The sequence below is a fragment of the Volvox carteri genome (genome assembly GCF_000143455.1).
Source record: "Volvox carteri f. nagariensis unplaced genomic scaffold VOLCAscaffold_9, whole genome shotgun sequence".
NCBI lineage: Eukaryota > Viridiplantae > Chlorophyta > Chlorophyceae > Chlamydomonadales > Volvocaceae > Volvox > Volvox carteri.
Genome location: NW_003307552.1, coordinates 1,425,804 through 1,444,646, shown reverse-complemented (window position 1 = coordinate 1,444,646; position 18,843 = coordinate 1,425,804). Strand labels below are relative to the sequence as shown.

At 58.7% G+C, this 18,843-nt stretch overlaps 1 protein-coding gene across 1 annotated transcript; it reads left to right on the top strand.

The window, feature by feature from the left end:
• Positions 1 to 2,074: 2,074 nt before the first annotated feature.
• On the top strand, positions 2,075 to 18,373 carry VOLCADRAFT_103831 (uncharacterized protein; the record flags this gene model as incomplete). Its single annotated transcript, XM_002948313.1, has 29 exons — positions 2,075 to 2,142; positions 2,506 to 2,528; positions 2,619 to 2,747; positions 2,904 to 3,093; positions 4,392 to 4,427; positions 4,477 to 4,869; positions 5,534 to 5,863; positions 6,539 to 6,716; positions 7,404 to 7,438; positions 7,896 to 8,067; positions 8,324 to 8,883; positions 9,074 to 9,248; positions 9,997 to 10,095; positions 10,314 to 10,352; positions 10,660 to 10,719; positions 11,295 to 11,358; positions 11,406 to 11,482; positions 12,541 to 12,672; positions 12,990 to 13,036; positions 13,518 to 13,659; positions 14,458 to 14,546; positions 14,924 to 15,200; positions 15,527 to 15,571; positions 16,167 to 16,214; positions 16,692 to 16,748; positions 17,027 to 17,149; positions 17,226 to 17,380; positions 17,567 to 17,861; positions 18,254 to 18,373. The coding sequence occupies 29 exons, from the start codon at positions 2,075 to 2,077 to the stop codon at positions 18,371 to 18,373; spliced, it is 4,158 nt and encodes a 1,385-aa protein (XP_002948359.1).
• Positions 18,374 to 18,843: the final 470 nt, after the last annotated feature.

Below are 18,843 nucleotides of genomic sequence, written 5' to 3'. Positions count from 1 at the left end.
TGCGAAATGTTTTCAGGACAGAATACACGTTAGCTTTAGCTCTGGAGTCACCAGCTTAAACCCGACATCTCAGAAGTTGGTGCGTGTTTCTCTTATTACGAGAAGCTCTTCAGCACTTCTACCAACATAGACAACATCCCAAACATTGGCTTGATTTTGGCCTTGAATCCTGTGCCTGATTCGAAAAGAACTTTTACCGCCGTATACGCGATAGCTTCTGCAATGTCTACCAGCGAGCCCACCCCAAGTAGGAAAGGAGTTCAAAACCAATCTTCGCCTCACAGAGGGAAACAGGTAGCAATACCGTAGTCGGCCGTCTTATGGCAGTTGGCAGTTAGTGGTTAGTTTTGACTGTAAATTAAGGCAAACAGAACGCAATTTTTGCGTGGTTGCGAGCATAGATCATAGCTTTGATGGCTGACAGTCACTATGTTTGTACAGCTATACTCTGAGGTTGCCGTGATTGAGCTTTCATCCGTGAAGTCCCTAGTTCACCAAGAGGGTAATCAAGTGCGGTTCACAAACGACGCGACATGAAGACGAGGTTGGGATGGTGGTTGGAAGCATTCAAAAGCAAAACTCAAGGCGCGTGTGTTGGCCGCCTGGCTCTGGGTTATCCATAGTTCTGCCGTGGCCAAGGGTCATGAGACATGCCTCCTCTCACATGTAATCCACGACTTAGCCAGCGTAGGAGCATCAAGCTAAGGGGAGCCATCCTGTAATACGTTGGAATAGCTGCTCGCAGGGCTGGAACAATATCTTCTGTCGTTCTCGTCCTTGGCTTTTTAATGGCTTCCGAAGTACGTACGGCATATGTAGTTTGTACACTCGTATTTTATAGCAGTACGAGCCCTTACCTGTTTATTGCGTGTTCAATACCAACGAGTGATGATCATTAGCGCGCGCACACACTACGAGAAGTTCTACTGGTGGCATCTACTGCCAGGAGCAACTGTCAGCGACTGGTGGTGGCGCGCTCTTTGTGGATAGCTGCCGCGACGGCAGGCAACAAGCTCGGACGAGATCCCCCCGCTGAATGCCAACCCAGTTGCGGATGGATGCCTGCTGACGTCATGTACACATTTGGTCAACATTTCCACCTGCTGTGTGTGCAGGGGCAAGGGCTGTGTCAGCAGCCTCCATAGCTGTGGGGGCTGGGGCCTGTTGCGGCACCTTAACATCAAGAGAGATGCGTAAAGTTGTTTGACATGCTGTGGAAATGATCAAAGACTTCATGTAACGTGGCGAAGGGTTGCACTTGGTTAGCACGTGTCATCGCAGTTGAAGAGGTGGACCTGGGTGGACTTGCAAAGCTAGGCTAGTCCGGGGTTGGGCGATCAGGCAGACGGGCATCCGGGGCCTTATCCTTAGCAGCCTCGCGTGCCCAGCAGCTCTCCGCATTCGGGTTCGGCACGTGCCTGACGTGGTGCGACGATGGCATGGCTGCATGCTGTATGGTTCTGGACGGAGCCTCACAAGGTGCTGCGTGAAGGCGCTCATGTATATTTAGCGTCGTCAGTATAATCAATTTTCAACAAGTTCTTAAGCGAATGATTCCTGGCGCCAGGCCATGTTAGCCTCCATAACCGAAACTTCGGGTCCGACGCCCGCCACGGCGGCTCAGCGAGCCGCGTCTGGAGAGAAGTCCTCACCGCTAACCTTTGGACTTCCCTTTCTTAAAAGTCCTATTCGTAAAATTAAATTATACCAATTATGCATGGCCATGTATCGCATTGCAGTGTTACGGATGTCGTACGTCATCGACAGTCTGGGGAAGTCATCCATCGGCGCAACTTGGGCTGAAAGACAAAATGAAGGGCATTTGGCTGTCTAGCCGATAAAGCATTGCATAAGCGTCCATTGACGTAGCTGGGTTATGCTCGCATAGAGTAGCTTACTGGGAGCACAACGACACCTTATGATTAGTCACAACCCCAAATGATGAACAGGATTAAATTCCACATATGATATGAACTAGTCGTTAAGAATGCCTTTTTTGAGATTTGTAAGCTAGCTGTCAAGTGCTGTTGACCGAGGCAACCAGAGGCCAAGCTGTGAGAATAAGCAGGAATGTATGGCAGGAGGAACCCAGTTCTCCGTCATTTCGGGGCTGATGATCTGGCGACCATGGGATCGTTGCAGGTAAGTGAACCCAGCTAGCCATGTGTAAGCTTGTCCTTACAGGTGCAAAGTGCATCGCTTATGCGACTGCATGGCGAGATTGTAGATTTGACTAGTAAACGTTTACCGTGCCGGTTGGCGAAAGCGCAGGCTATCGATCAGCGACGCAGTCAAGGAGAAGTCGTGAGACCCGCGGAGGCTACAGTCCGCAAACCCACTCCTGAGTTCGATGATTTCTTTGAATTTGACACGCCCGTCCCGTCGGGCTTGCCACCCAACGCGCGTGACTTATTGGTCGAGGATGCCAGCTCGCCGACACCTCGCCGTCGCGCTGGTGAGATGGCAAACTTGTTTGCTTTGTGTCTATCAATTCTGTGCCAACAGGCGAAGGAAACCTCTCCGTTCACGTGCGTCTCTAACCCCGCCAGTCAGGCATGTAGTTATCAGTAGTAAGACACCGTCGCGCCGTCCCCCGGCAAACCTCCCCCCCTTGCCAGCTGAAGAGTCCCCATACTCCTATGGCAATGCATCTCGAGGAGCGTACAGCCCGCCTCCCGGCCCGTCTTCGCCTCCTCCACCACTGGACTTCTACGACTCCTCGCCTAGCGTGGCCTATCAGGCGACAGGTGAGCAGACGAACACCCTGGCACGATCGAAGTCCTGCCTTGGACTCCCAACTCCCTTGCAGACCTCCAACCTTGACACATAATGGCATCATGACGTGAACCTGAGCCCAGCCCCCGATTTAAGCCGGATCCACGCGGTGGTGTCCTGTACTGTAGGTGCGGATAGCGGCGGCTACGGTGACGGCGGCAGCGGCAGCGGCGGTTCCTCGCCTGAACCGTACACGCCGGACGCGGAAAGCGCCCAGCACTACTCCTACGATGGATATGGGTACCGCCGCGACCGCAGCGGCGGCAGCGGCGGTGGCGGCAGCAGCGGCGGTCCTGACACCGGGATTTCTCCACTGAGGTAAGTGGCGGTGGGGGGGAGATGAACAGGGCCACAAGGCATGCGGCAATGATGCTGGAACCGGTATATGAGGAGGGAGAAGGGAGGAAGAAAAAATGGATCTGGGTCTGGATCTGGATCTGGATTGGCGCCTGTGACGACTCTGGAGTTGGCTACGGCTAAGATTCACGCCGTGCTCCAGGTTGGGCTAGGGACGTCAGCTTACGTCAGACGCGCTTACATCAAACACACGTAACGGGCAGTATGCCCAGATGTGCGCCACATGCTTGGCGAATACGGTAAGGACAAACACCACCCCGTCGCCACTGGCCAAACTTCCCTGGTGCGCCGCCGCCAAACGACTCCGAAAGGAGGAAAGGAGAAGGGAAGGAGGGAGGATGGGAATGGAGGTATGACCGGGCGGATTTTCCGACATTTAAGTGCGCACTGGAGCTGCAGCGGGGCCTCCTGGCTCGCGACAGGCGCTCAGACACATAGCCCCCGAGGGCTTTTGGTTCCGATTTGAATTGATAACCTGTCCCGATCTCTGTCCCGATCCGGGATCTGGGTTCTATTTTCTTCGTACTATTTCGTACTCCTGCTCCAGGGAGCCCTTCTCAACTTCCACAGTTTGTGGGGATTAGCTTAGCACCACACAAACTCCCTTCATTTCTGATGTGAAATTGTCCTTGACGTTCAGGAAGTGTCCTCAATCCCCTCGCTTTCACGCTTTCCGCCTCAACCTCATGGCCCGTTGCTGTAGGTCCTCGGTCAGTTATGGTACGACACCCTCGCGTCGGTCGTACGACAGGAGCCCTACCATACAGCAGCCGCCCTTCCGTTCGGGTGTGCCTGTCAGCGGCCCCATCAGACGACCCGGGCTGACGGCCGTGACGGGTGAGCCGGGGTGTGTGGTGGGGTGGGATGGGGGGTTGGCCGCCGGTCACACGGTGGAGGGTGGGGGGGGTAGGGTGGGGAGCAGAGGCGGCAGGGTTCCGGCTGGGGGGGAGCAAAGGAGGGGCTGGGCAGGCTGTGGGAGGGTAAGCAACAGACATTGTTCCACGGGACGAGGTCCATTCCGAGCGCGGGCGGCCGTTAAGGAATGAAACCCGGATGAAGGTCTTTCTGTGCGGCGTGAGAAGCCGAGGCTGGGGGGAAGCGTGGGATGGGGAAGGTGCGGGGCGCCTTGGCTTTCCCTCCCATAGCCGTACCTTTCCCCCGAGTCCCCCTTGTTTCCATACTGCGCGAAAGCTGCGCCACTAGGGTCTTTATTCTCCGTGCCCCGCACCCATCGCTGCGTGTGGCGATTTCGGCTGCAGGCGACCGGCGCCGCCGCACGTCCTCCTCCCCCGATGGTGCGTCCCGCAGCCGCAGCGCCAGCCCCAGCGCCCCCAGCCCCAACAGCCCCAGCCAGCAGCCCTCCAACGACCCAGCCACCTCAGAGCAGCAGCCGTCGGCGTCCGAGGTCACATCTCCCGTCGGCGGCGGCGGCGGTGGACGCGGCTCCGCTGGCTCAACCTCCACGACGCCGCGGCGCGGCCTCGGTGCCAAAATCTCCGGCCGGCCCTCGGGTGCCAGTGGCAGTGGCAGTGGCAGTGGCGGCACCCCAAGGGTCGGCGCGACGCCGCGGAGGCCGCTCGGGGCTCCATCTCCCCGGGGTGCCCCGCCGGCAGTGCCGAGTGCCCGTAAGGACGCGGGCGGGGGCGGCGGGACAGGTCGTGGCAGTGCAACGGGCAACCGTCCCGCGGTCCCCCGGCTGCCGGCCTGGGCACCAGTGTCTGGAATCGCCAACATGCGGTAAGATGCATAAGCTGGAGAGGAACGTATCGTAACCGGACCACCACCACCACCACCACCCATCCCATTACTGCTTTTCTTCCGCGCTTATTTTAGTCTTGGCGCGCTAGGTAGGTAGTTGTCCGACATCATCTTCACTACGTCATCCCGAGGTCGCCGCCTTCAAGAACGCCTTTTGGTCAGTTCTACGTCTGGTACACTCTTGCCCTGGCAACAGCTTCACTCGTCCGTGGTTCGTCTTCCCCCCCGTCCCCATCACCCTCGTAGATACAAGGCAGGGAACGGGGACGATGGGATTTGGGTTCTCTTCCGGATCTGAAGCAGCTTCCTTTCCCATCACACCCCGCGGTCGCGGGACGTCGGCAGTTGGGCTTTCTCTCGATGTTGCACACACACACACACACACACACACACACACACACACACACACACACACACACACACACACACACACACACACACACACACACACACACTTCCCGCGGGAACCTTTCCCCGCCCCAGTTAGTTGGTGCGTTAGTTGGACACTGGCGGTTTATATTCCACAATTCACATGAATACTTTGGAGTTAATCGACCCTCCGCCCCTGCGACCCTCCTCTTCCTCCCCGTCCTCCTCCTCCTCCTCCTCATCATCATCATCATCCGGGATGGTCGTACCGAAGGCTGGAGGATGTGGATGAGGCGACACGTGTGGCACTGATGCTAAATGACCCAGGCATTGATCGCGAGGGGGTGCCGGTGCGGAGCCCAGGCGCAACCCACCGCGAAGAGGGAGCCGCGGCGGCCGCAGCCGCAGCGGAGCAAGCTCGGTCGCCGCAGCAGCTACCGCAGCTGCAGCTACAACCGCAGCAGCGTCACCAGGCTTCCCGGTCGCCTGGGCCCGGGGAATCGCCGCAGCCCTCTCCCGGAGCTCAACATAGCGTGCGGTCGCAGTCGCCAAACCTGGGTAACCGAGCTCGTGCATCGGATGTTTCGGAGCAATTCTATGGACAGTGAGTGCGGTGAATTGTGGAGGTCGGTGATGGTCATGGTGGTGGTCATGGTCATGGTCATGGTCATGGTCATGGTGGTGATGTGTGTTCTGTGGGGCTGGGGAGGGTGGAACCCCGACTGAAGGGCCTCTCGGTAAAGTCACACCCGGCAGTGTAGGAAGTGCCTCGTTCTGTTCGCCGAGGGCTGGACAGGCGGGGGAAGATGGAGGGCTGGGCTGTGGACAGAAACTGGAGGAGGGTAACGTGGGGTGTAGGAAGGTGCTGTGGGGCACCAGGTCCCACACAATCTCTATGCATATTCCTGTTTATAGTCAAATTCAGCTGACGACATGCGCGCACGTAAAGCTCATCGCTACTACAGTATATCTTGATCCTGTTTGCTTGCTTGGTCCTTTCCTCCTGAAAAAAGCCTCTTGCGCCTCACACCGACACACCGACACCCCTCCCAGCTCCGCCGCATTCGAGTGCCACGGCTTTTTTGCCGTGGCGGCTATCTCCGCCGCTGCGAGGGCTTCCACTGTCTGTCCTACCCTCTGTCTTCTGTTTCACCAAGGCCCGTCCCCCAGGGGGATGAGCGTTCGTTTCTCGGGTTTTCGGTGGGGCCTTGTCGCTATCGGGTTCTTACGGCACTCCCTTGGAAACCCCTCTCCTCGACCCCGCTGAACCCCGCGCCAGGTACCGCCTCCGGAAGCACCGAGAGGCCCATGGCGTACCCGACTACCGTTTCTCGCAGCCGCGCTCCTTCGGCGCACATGCTCCTCTGCAGCAGCGGTGCTTTAGCTTTGACGAGGCGCACCCGGCGATTGCGGAGCAGCACTATGCTCGATCTCCCGCGCAGGAGAGGGAGCTGGAGGTGCGGTGTGTATCTGTGTATCTGAGTATGTGTGCGCGTGCGCTGCGTATGCTATGCGTGTGGGGGCGTGCTGTGCATAAACGTGCGTGCATGATGTGTGATGTGCGTGTCATATATGCGTGATGTCTTGCGTATGTGTGCTGCGCTGTGTGTTGGACGGGCAGCACAGGCCGAACAAGCCAGAGGGGGATGGGGATTGCCGCAAGAGGGAGGGGGCAGCGGGTTGGGTTTGAGGGGGGGGGAGATTGCAGATGTAGCACCGGAAAGCAGCAGTTTAGTCCAGGGAAAGCCCAACCCACGTGACGTGTGCGCACGTGTGTGTTTTTCCTTCCCCAAGCTCCCAAGCAATATGCCTATGTAGTCTGAAGAGGCTAGCGGGCCCAGAGCTGGGTAAAACCGAATGGGGTTGTGTGTGCACCTCCGCTAGGCCGACTGTCGAGTTCCCTCCAGGGCTGAAGAGACCAATTCTGAGACGAGCCTGTTAAAATACCCGGCCGCCTGCCGCTAGCGCGGCTTCCCCCATCCCAACGTCATTCCCATCCCCATTCCACCCGTGCCAATCGGTTCTTGCATATGATTCCCACCCAGCCCCTTTGTCGGCCGGAAGCTATCTCTTTTTGACTTGTTCATAGGATTCACCCCCGTGTCTGGTCCGTCGCGTCTCGCGGGGTCTCGCGGGGTCCGCAGGCCGAGCGACGCAAGCTGTGGCAGGAGAAGGCGAGGTATGCGCCCTGGGTTGTGGCGAGGTCCATATGGGATGGGTGAATGGGGAGGTTGGGGAAAAGGAAAGAAAGTGGGAAACGCAGTGGGAAGGAAAGGGGGCTGCCGGAGGGGGCCAGGGACGCGTTCCGCTGCTCTCTAGTTCTCGCTGTCTCAGCTCCTCTCCCGTGTGCCCACAGTGCCATTGCTCCTCGTCACCGTCCTGCACCTCGCCACGGCTCCCTCACGTCACCTCCTGGCCACCCTCCGTCCCTTCCCCGTAACTTCCTCTCCTCCTCTGCAACTTGCATAATATAACTCGCCCTTCCCGTCCCACTTCCCGCGCACACCTCTGTCTAGCAATGCCCCTTCTAGCAATGCCCCTTCTAGCAATGCCCCTTTTATCATGTACACATTAGAAAACCCTCCCAACGTCTGAGCTCGCTTTCCCTTTTGGTGTTCCTAATCCCACACCTTCAGGGCCGCGATAGCGGAGGCTCGCCGGCAGTACTACGCCTCCCCACGCGGCAGTCCCAGTACGCAGCAGCTTGCGGCGGATGTGGACAGACTGGCGTCAGCGCGTGAGGCGGGTCGCGCGAGGCTGCGGGAGCTGGAGGAGGAGGGGGAGACACTGCGGCAGGCCACGCGGCAGGTGGGCGGATGGCGTGGCGGCTGGGTGGTTTGGTGTGGGGTGGTGGGTTAGTGGCAGACTGCTGCCGCAGTGTTGGCGGGAGGAAGAGTAGGTAGCTAGGGTTGGGTGCTTGGGTTGCGCCTTGTGCGACTCTGCCATGGCGTTCATTATTGCGTCTTGAAGCTTCAAGACGTGCGCTTCAAGGTTTCCAGTCTGCGGCCTTTCATTCCTGAGCCTACCTTCCCGCCCCACGTCCACGATCCACCTGTTTTCGCAGGTCCAGCGACGTGCACTGGATGCAATCGCCCGCAGCGAGCAGATGACAGCAGCAGTTGCCACCGGCTCCCGGTCCCCCTCCCCAGGCGCCTCCCCTGGACCCACCCGCTCCGGATCCCGCTCGCCTTCTCGCGTCGGCTACTACAGCACCAGCGCTTCAGCATACAGCAGAGGGGCCTTCGGACCGCCGCCGCCACACCCCAGCCTCTACAGCCACTCGCCGGGGCGTCTCCAACGACCCGCCAGCGCCAGCCCTGGCGGCGTGTACGACTCGGCGGGGCCGTCGCGCGGCGACGGCGGGGGGGGACTTTACAGCGCCCGCGCCTATTACGGCTCCCCGGCGGCGGCGGTGTTGGCGTCACTGCCGGAACAGCAGGAGTATGTGGGAGCCATGTATCGCCGGAGTGGACAGGGACAGCAGCAGCAGCAGCAGTCTCAGTCGCGGCCGCTATCGGCGCCACCGACATCGCAGGGTGGTTTCGGAGCCGCCGCGCCGGCGACGACTACGGCGACGGAAGAGGAAGCGGAGGAGGTCCTGCAGCTCCTTCAGGGAGTAGAGCGGTGGGTTGGGTGTGCTGGCCTGTGGCCGCCGTACCCATGAAACGCCCATAACCTCTCTTTATGGGTAGGCCTGCCGCCAGCCTTTCCATCTGTACCTGCCTGGGTTCTTGTTTCTGGGGCTGTCCGGTGCTCCTATCACCCATCCCACAAGGCCACCTCGTCCTCATAGCCCCTCACGCTTTCTCCGCAGGCTTCCGCGGCATGAGCAGCAACCGGCAGCCGCCGCTGGCCCCGCCGTTGACTACCTGGGCCGCGCCAGGTCCGTCGCCACCTCCCGTCAGGATCTGGGCCTGCTGGGCTCCGACGAGCAGCGCATCGCGATGGGCGCGTACGACAGGTCCCGGTACGAGGAGTACCAGCGGCAGGTGCGTGTGGAAGAAGCGGAGATGCGGCTTCTGCGGTGGACGCCCCGCGCCTGTGCCGGCAGAGCGTGCAGGGATGGGGAGGAGGGCGCAGGAAGGAGGAAGGGTCAGGGAAGAATTGAGGCCTCAGGGGAGTTCAGAGTGGGTAAGATGCAAGGAAGAAGAAGAAATGGGTCATAGAGAACAAAAAGAGGAAAAGACGGAGGATAAAGCTGTTATCTGCGTTGTTCCCTTACCAATCGTTCGCAAAAGAGACGAGATGGAGAGTGACTACCCGTTACACAAGTTGGCGGTACCTGCAAGCAGAGGGGTACTACCTGCAAGCAGAGGGAGTGAGTACTGCTTCCCTGGAGCAGTAGGAGGAAGGGGGGCCCCCCGAGCCTTGATTCACCGAAGCGTGGGCTGTCGTATGCCAGGACGCACGAGGTTGGCACTAGCTCGCCCCGAGCTAAAACGCCACCGCTGCGCACTCACTCACTCACGCCAAATACTTAGAAGTCACCTTGGTATAATCTTTAATACACTTCAGTTTTCCCCTTCTGATATGCTGCTGCCAGGACAAGACGACACACGACCTACCCGCGTCCCCCTGGGGGGCCCCCCTGGTCCAAACACACCTTGTACACGAAATTCACACAGTTCCTGTGCTCCCTCCCTCCCTCTCTCTCTCCATTCGCCAGTGGTTCGTCTTACCTCCCCTGCCCCCTCCCCCTCTCTCTGTTCCGCTCTGTTGCGACCCGGTGCCTCCCAGGTGGATATGGAGATGCAGCGGCGGGCCGTGGACGGCGACTACGACTCTGACCTGGAGCGGGACGAGGCGACTGAGATGCTGGTGCAGGACTCTGAGAAGGTGGGGCGGACAAAGGAGGGGGGGTAAGTAACGGACTGGAAAAGGGACGCAGGGAGGGGGTTGGGTCAGGTGCGGGAGAAAGGAGTGGCCGCCCCGGGTCCTGCGGGCAGCACCCTCCCAACCCCCCGGGTGCTTCCCTCCATCCTGCCCTCCTGCATTCCTGTACCCACATCCTCCATGGACGTGCGCTCCTCCGGCCTTGGCTTCTTTGCCCACAGATTGCCGCAGAGGAGGAGGCACGGCGCCGGGCGGAAGAGGTGGGGAAGGGAGAGGGAACCTTCAAATGAGGGAAGAGGGAACCTTCAAACGCAAATCGCAAAAAAATCAAAAAAATAAATTGCCAAAAAAATCAAATGCCACGAGGGATGGAAAGGAGGGGAAAGCGGCGATGGGAGGGAGGGAAAGGGTCTAGCCTTATGACGTGGTCCCTCGAGTCCCTTTCCTGTAGGGATGATACTGCCAATCAGAGGTTGCGTGTGATGGCCAACACGGCTGATTTTGATGCCTTTCGGAGGTGCCGGAAGCGCTCCGTACCCCACCTCAACTGCGACCCCCGTTCTGCAGGCCGAGCGGGAGCAGCGGGACGCCTGGATGGATGAGTATCGCCAGCGGTTTGGTCCTGAGGTGGGTTGAGGGGTAGTTGCGTTGGGGGAGGGTGCATGAGCTGGCTGGGCGGGGGGTTAGGTGGGTACGTGAGTACTATGTGTGGATAGAGACGGGATGGGACGGGTGGGGAAGAAGCCAGTTATGCCAGATTACCAAACCAGAAGGTCGACCAAACAGAGGTGCATGTGGGTGTAGAGGAGCGGGTGGCGGTATGATGGTGGGGTAAGGTGCAGCAAAGTAGGCTGGCTGGTAGGGAGGCTGGGTGGCCGAGATTGTGTAAGTTGCTGGAGCAGGGCTCTGAGATGCGAAGCAGCAGCTGCTGTGTTGTGCGTCCTCCACGTCCATGAGCACGCCGCCTAACATACAGAGCCCCCGAACCCCCGCTCGGTGACGTGTCTTCTGTGGCATATGCCTGCAGGAAGATATGCGCCCGAACTCACTTGTATTTGTTGTGTGGATTATATGTATATGTAGACACCATGTTCATGTTTGATGTGTTTTCTGCGTCCTCTACTACCCCACCGCTCTTGCGTATGGGAATATGTTTTTTTTTTTTTGTGTGTGTGTGTGTGTGTGTGTTGATACGGTTGCAGGACGGCTACCTGCCGCAGCGGCGGGTGCAGTCCGCGAGCAGTGCCGGCGGCAGCACCGCCGCAGGTGCGGCGGTGGCGCCGTCGTCCCCGCTGTCCGCACTTGCTGCCCAGCGGTCCGTGTTGTCCGATGCGGAGGAGGGGCTGCTGAGGGAGCACTTCGTGCCAGTGGTGTCACCGGAGATGCCGCTGTGAGGGGAGGGCTTTGGGGAAGAGGGCTGGAGCCTGGAGGGGAGGGCAGGGGGAGGGGGAGGGGGAGAGGGGTTAGGCAGGTAAATGCTGCGAAACAAGATTCCTCGAGAGGATATGAGGGGGAAGGGCGGGGTAAAGGAAAGGACGAACGCAGATAACTGACATGTTCCAAACGCAAGCGGCCAAAGTTGAGGGAGGGGGGAGGGGAAAGGAAGAGGGAGGAGGGGGAAAAGTGGCCGCCTCCACCACACCGTCCCGACCACCAGCCCCCGCCCAGCCCTGTGTGACACGTCCATCCCTCCTACCGAGTAAAAATGCTCTTCAAACGGCCCTCCCTCGCCTCCTTGGACCTGCAATCCAACTAGAAAGCCCTGAAACCCCGAAACCCTTACCCACAACGTTAGTTAACATCAGCCCCTCATGCGCGTCCGCTCGTGAATCAGGTCCCCCGGGGGTGGCGGCTACGCTTCTGAGGGACCCGACGGCGACCACCCGCACCGCCGTACACGACGCCGCCTGTTTTTCAAGAGCACTATTCCGGAGCCCTTCCAGTTTGAGGAGCGAGAGAAGGCCAGACCCAAACCCATCAGCAAGGCAAGAGAGTGGGCTTGCACGGCCTGGTGGTGTGCTTGCGCTGGGGCTGTGTGTGTTTTACGTATGGAGCTGTGGCGAGCTGAGGAGACAGCGGCCCTAGTGCTGTAGTGCCGTAGTGCTCGTGTGTGTCCTGTGCGTTAGAAGGGAACGCCGCGTACTCTAAACCTGCGCGCGTGTATGTATGTATGTATGTATGTATGTATGTATGTATGTATGTATGTATGGTTCTTTGGGAAGGTGGGAACATGGTTGATGAACATCTTCATGTTGTGTGTGTGTGGATGCGTGTATATGTATGTATATGTATGTGTATGTGTGTGTGTGTGTGTTCGTTGGTCCCCCAACGCAACGTGCAGTCCATGCCCCGACAAAGAGGCGATGTAGCAATCTCTTTCCGGAGATTACTCCCGTCCCCGGTACCCCCCTGCGGCCGCCCGCTGCCTACCTCCCCTCTGCCACCCAGGTCAAGCTGGAGCAGGATCTGGCCCTCCGCCGCGCAGAGGAGGAGGAGGCGCACAAGCGCCGCTTCCGAGCCAAGCCCGTACCGTCCGCAGTCATCGAGCCGCGTTACGAGCGCATGCTGCTGGAGGCGGAGGTGAGAGGAGGACGGGGAGGAAGGGTTGGGGATGAGGTGTAAAAGAGGCCCAGATGCGGTGGTGATGGTGGAGGGAGAAGGAAAGGAAAGCGCGTCACATGCGTACGGGCCTTACGTGAGTACGAGCGCCAGAATGCGGCAGCAGGGCTCCGAGATGGAGAAGGCGGGACGCAACCGCAGGTCTCGTGAAATGCATCCTCGTACACGGCCCTGTATGGCCCAACGTTGTTAATGCTGTTACAAATGCCCAGCTACGCTGCGCTACACGAAGTTGTCTCTGCTGCGCTATTTTGTGTCGTACTGTGGCTGTACTGCAGGCCAAACGGCAGCTCAACCAGGAGCAGCGACTGGATGAATTGGCCAGGTGCGGCACGGGGCAAGGCTACCTCTAGTGCCGCTACAGCTGCTACTGCTGCTGTCCGTGTTGTTATGCTGCATGGGAGGATGGGGTGGAAATTTATTGCCCATCCTCTCCACCGCACGGTGTGGGTTGCAACAGCCCGCGCGTATGCCGAGGGGGATCATGTAACCATGCAACCATGCAAAAAACGCGGAATGAGGCTGTCGTAGGTGGACCGCCGAAAAGGCCTCTCGGGATGCTGGCAGAGCGCTTTAGCGCGTACGTATTTACGATGTGTGCGCCGTACTATACAGCACCTCTTCTTACAGAGGGCTATGAAAAAAATGAGGACGCTTGATGAGGCGATGAGCCATGCCCGGATGGCTCATGAGTCATGAGGGGTGATGCTTGACCAGGATGGCCATGATCCCACGCCAGGCGGGCCCTGCGCAACAACCCGACCGTAATTCCAATCCCGTCCCACCCGCCCTGACCGCATCATCAGCATGCTTGAGCGGCCGTTCTCCTTTTACTACCGGGACAAGCAGCAGCTGGAGGAGCGCGAGGCACTAGCACGGGCGGCCAAAGACCCGAACCGCTTCCAGGTGTCTTTCCGAGCGAGAGATGTGCCGCAGAGCACCAAGGAGGTGAGCTACAGCAGCAGCTGGTGATGGTGGTGCTGCTGTAGCTGCTGATGCTGTAGCTGCTGATGCTGCTGCTGCTGCTGCTGCTGATGATGATGATGATGCTGTAGGGCACGTGTCTGGTGTTGCTGCAAGCAGCTGCTGTAGCAGCTGCAACGTGGGGAAACCTGGACCCCGGGAGCCCCGGGGGGGAAGACCGGCATACCCGGGTGCACACAGCACATGCACACGCGCGCACGCGCCCTCACGACATACATACATATACGTCCGCACCTTTACAGGTGGCGTAGCTCAAGGTGTTAGACATAGGCGCACACAATTTTACGCGCACACATGCATACATGCATCTGGACGCGCACGTGTGCCCGCCTGCACGCATCCGCTCCGGAACCGCTTCCGGAAATGCAGTGGAACTGGCGACAAGGGGTAGGAAAGGGGATTAGGGCTCACCCACACGCAACCAAACGACAGCCGGCATCTTTCCATTCCGCTCGGGGACGATGTCTCGGTTTTCCAGAAGCATAAAATAGATATACACATGTACACATACCACATGCAGTGAAGTTGCGCAAGTGACAACTTCAACACTTTACACCTTGCGGCTCAGTCCATTTAAACACACACAGACGTGCGCATGCACAGACGGTGGATTGCGCACCTACAATGCGCACCTACAATCCGCACCTACATTCGCCCACATTCGCATGCATATGCATACTTGGATGGATACACATATACACGGGCATTCTGCGCGCACACACGGGGGCCCCGCAGGAACGCTTCCGCACGATGATGTTGGAGCTTGAGGCGAGGAGGGAGTCCACCAAGAAGCGGGTGGAGGAGGCGAGGCAGGCGGCCCGGGAGCGGGCGGCCTGGGAGGCTCAGCAGAGGTGCGTTGGCTTGTCCGCCTAGGAGCTCGTATGAAGTAGGTGTTGCAGCTTTGTAACACAAGCAGATAAACTCATACACTCATACAGACAAATGCAAAGACACAGATTGTAAGCACATGCGCCGACATACTGGCCTACCACAACACAGATCCGGTCAGGTTCCATGAGACCGTGAGAAGCCGCTCCGTTGGGGGCTGGGTCCGCTCAGACTTCAGCATCACTTTGCGGCCTTTTAAAGACATAGGGCCCTCAGGCCTCCGCCTGAAGCCCCACAATATCGGTGTCCTTGCCGGGGGGTTGTGACACTTCCTCAAATCCGCATATCGTCCTGCGCACTCGGCCTCCTATCATGTTCCTCTGTCCCCATCACCCGCCAGCCGTGAACCGCGCGTCTTCACCGGTTATAGTTGTCCCGAGAAACCACCGTCTCAGATCACTGCCTGGTTTCATCTTTGCTGTTTTCGCTTCGCCTATAGGCGCAAGGCCGCCGACCGCGCCTACCGCGAGCGGCTGCGCGCCGTGGACCCCGCACTGAACCCCCATCCGCCCAAGCCGCTTGGCGCCGTGCCCGACTTCAATTCACTACACCGGCAGTTCGAGGTGCACATGGCGCAAACGCGAGCGAACGTTCGCAAGCGCGTCACCGTGCCACAGGTACCGTACCTGCGCCATGAATAGAGCAGTAGTACTAGCAGTCGCAGTAGGGGAAGGAGTACTGTTTGTGTTTTAAAAGGAAACATCCTTACGTCGAAATGCACAGCTGCGTAACCTGCAGTTCGTGTGTTGAGAGCGGCCGTAGCTGTGCACACGCAACTCATCGTCTGTCGGTTGTATATATAACTTGAACGCGACACACCGTTCCTGCTTGCTGATCTTTCGGGTCACTTTTTCCTGCTGCCGCCGCCAACATTTAACATGACAGTCATCAAAACACCTGCAATTACCCCGCCGGCGCCTTCATTGCCGTACCGTAACCGTAGGAATTTGCATTGAATGGGTCCACGCCTGATGAGCAGTCCGCCCGGGTGAGTGTCAGAGCAGTGTGAACTGGGTGGTGGTAAGTAGAGGAAGAGGGTGAACAGTTTGAGGACGGAGATGGGGTCGAAGGGGTCCCAAACACTGGGAAGTTGAGTCTGTGGTAGGAGGAGATTTGAACAGACATTCAGCGTAACATTAGGCGAGAGGATGACGTCCTGTCACCCGGAATCGGTACGGAAGTTTTGTGAAAGCGGGGAAAGCATTCGGAGCATCCGTACTTATGTGACTCGCTTGGTCTGAACCTCGAGTCAATTTGCCAAAGCCAACCGGACCGCCGGCCGACCCGATGGCATGTGTGCAAAAAAATTGTGTAAGCAGGAAATGTCTTACGGGGAGGGGAAGAAACCCAGGGAGGTTTGGATCGCATTGTGCACCACCTGGGCCCATTAACTGCGGTCTCCATCGCCGTTGGGTGTGCGTGCACCTTGCCCGTATGGGCACTCGTTACACCTCTCTATCTGGGTATCGCAACCTGGAGGTGTAACACACATATACACACACACACGCATCGTGCCTCCGGTACGGAGGGTATTACGGTGTCCTTCACCCCCGCGCACCCTTTTTGCTACTGTTCTGTCATAGGCCCGGAAGGCGCAGGAGCGGCGACAACGCATCATCCTGGACATGCAGGTACGTTGGTGTTGCGGTGAACTAAGCACGTGGGGTGGGGGAGCGCTATGCCGGCCCTGCGAGCCGGAGGATGGGCAACAAGGACAACAACCGGGAAAGGCAGTGAGACGAGGCGCAGTCGGGCGGCATCTTGGTAGATGACCCGCGGTCAAAGTTTTGCGGAGAGTCCGTGGTGGAATGGTGACCTCCTGTGGGGTTGTTGTGCATTGGTTTGCAAACCTGGTTTGTTTGTTTGTTTGTCTGCCTTCCTCGTTAACGCCTTGCTGCTGCTGCTGCGGCGGCGGCGGCGGCGGCAAGGGTGGCTGCAGCTGCAGCTGCTAGTGTGCCAGATTACGCGCTGCAGGATTGTGCTCCATGAACTCGTCCTTGACCCGCCGGTTGGCATCTAACCTGTCCTGCACTGGCCGTCTGTTCTGCTGCCACTCGCTGTACCGCCTATGGGCGTCTGCACCTCTCCGTTCGCCCCGCCCTCCCCAGCTGGATGCGGAGCTCCTTCCCGAGACTCGGTGGCCCTTCAAGTCCGCACGTGGCAAGGTGGACGGGGACGGGAACGGGCGTGGCAGCCGGAAGAACCAATTTTCCTTGCGTGTGGAACACACACAAGACACACACGCCCAAGCATACACACACCAGCACAACGGTGTGACGGGCGCCTTGGCACTGCAGCTGCTGCAGCTGTGCTGACTAAAAAGGAACACGGTATTGCGGTACTTACTTACTGCCTAAAAACGTATATCGGCTACCGCGCCTGCACTGGTTTCTAGCTGCGCCCCGATGCTAGGAGCCCCTTCTCCCTTGACCTCATGATCCAGGCCTCATTTCTTGTGCCCGATCCTGCTTGCAAACACGTTATCTTCTCGTTGTCCGCTGTAAAGCTCCAGGGGCATTGTGTCCTACGAGCCTCCGATCGAGCGCCCGTGGTGTGGTGTATTCAGGTCCGGTATCTTTCTAGACGTGTCGTCTATGATGACATGTGTCTCCCCTTTTCCCTCCCTTCTTTCCTTTCCCCAGGTGCGCCGGACGCCGCCGCCGCCCTATCTGGTAGAGTGGATGATTAACAAGCCCCCGGACAACCGAGCTGCCAGCGCTCGCAAGACCTCCACATCCGCGGCCGCGGCAGGCGGCGCATACCGGACCCGCGCAGAAATGTATGGCGTGGCTGCGGGGTGCGGTCGGATGGGGCGCAGTGGGGTGGGATGGAATGGGGTACAGATTTGTATCTCTTCACCGCTCTTCACCTTTTGTTTCGTCCTGCACGTTGCTTTCCAGTCGTTTCCGTCCCTTTTCGTAAATATCCCGTTCACGGCCATGTTACTGATTTTCCCTCGTTTCCTCATGTGTTGCGGTCCCAGAGAGGTAGCGGAGCGTAAGGTTTCTGAGAAGCTGCGCAGCGAGGCGCTGAAACGGGCGGATCGGCTGCTCAAGGCCGCGCAGGCGCGCAGGCAGCAGGAGGCGGCGGCTGCAGGCGGCGGCGATGGCGGCGAGGAGTTTGGTTTGGCAAGCGACGTGGCTGCGACGGCAGCGGGTGGCGTGGAGCCCAGCGATGCTGCGGGGTCGGCTGGCCGGGGAGGTGCGCAGCGACGACGCGCGGCGGTGGCTGGGCGACAAGACAACCCTGAGGTGTACGTGGAGGCACGGCATGCGCAGGTAGGCTTGTCCTTGGGAATTTGCGGTTCCCAAACTGTACCCTTGATTGTAACCCTGCTTGTCCGCGCGTCCGTTCACGTAGAGGGTTAGGTTCCTACCGTATTTGTCCCAAACTCACGCCGCATGTGGCATCACTAATCTGATCGTGTCGTCAGATCTGGCCTTCCTTGAAGGGAACCATCCTCGTCTTCTGAGAACGACGTGCGATCTGGATAACCGGAACACCGATACAGTACCGACGCGTAACGCTGCTGCTTATTATTGTGCTGCTTTTAAATGCCCGCTGATGCTGTTGCTCATACTGCTGATGGTGCCGTTGCTGGACGCAATTCCATTGCGTTTTGCATCGGGCTTGCACGTTCCGTAAGTTGGGTTGTGCATCGGATGCGTAGGTGGAGCGGCGCGTGCGAGAGGTGGTGGAGGAGGCGTTGCTGGACCAAGGCATCGAGGCGTACCGCTACGTGGAGGGTATTCCCGGCGACAAGAAGCACAAGGGCGCCAGAGGCGGCTAAGGGGTGGCCTACGCGTGTATAGAGGTTAATGTCGTGAGGAAACAGCCCTGCACGCCGCGCCGTCTCCCCTTGGCCGGTTTACATTTTGCAGTTCACCTCGGGTCTGGGGGTGCATGTGTGCGTTCGTTTCCTCGGGAAGCCGGTTCCTGAGAAGGGACGCCCCTTGTGGGCCCTATGCAGGAAGCGGGCGAGCGGAGCTGGCACGTATCCGCCCATTATACAATTATCAATGGCCCCCAGATGCCAAAGGCTTTGGATTAGAGGATGTAGAGGCGCCTCAACATGGGCGCCTTGTATTTTCAATACTTAAATATAAAGTGATGGTTGCCTCCGGTAACTTGGTTACCAGCACGTGAAGATCTCCACATCACATGTTTATAGTTTGTACAGCGTTTTCCGCTGCTTTTTCATATCAGGCAGGGCCCAGCAATCTTGTTTCCTCTATAGCTGCACTTTGTCCTACATGCAAC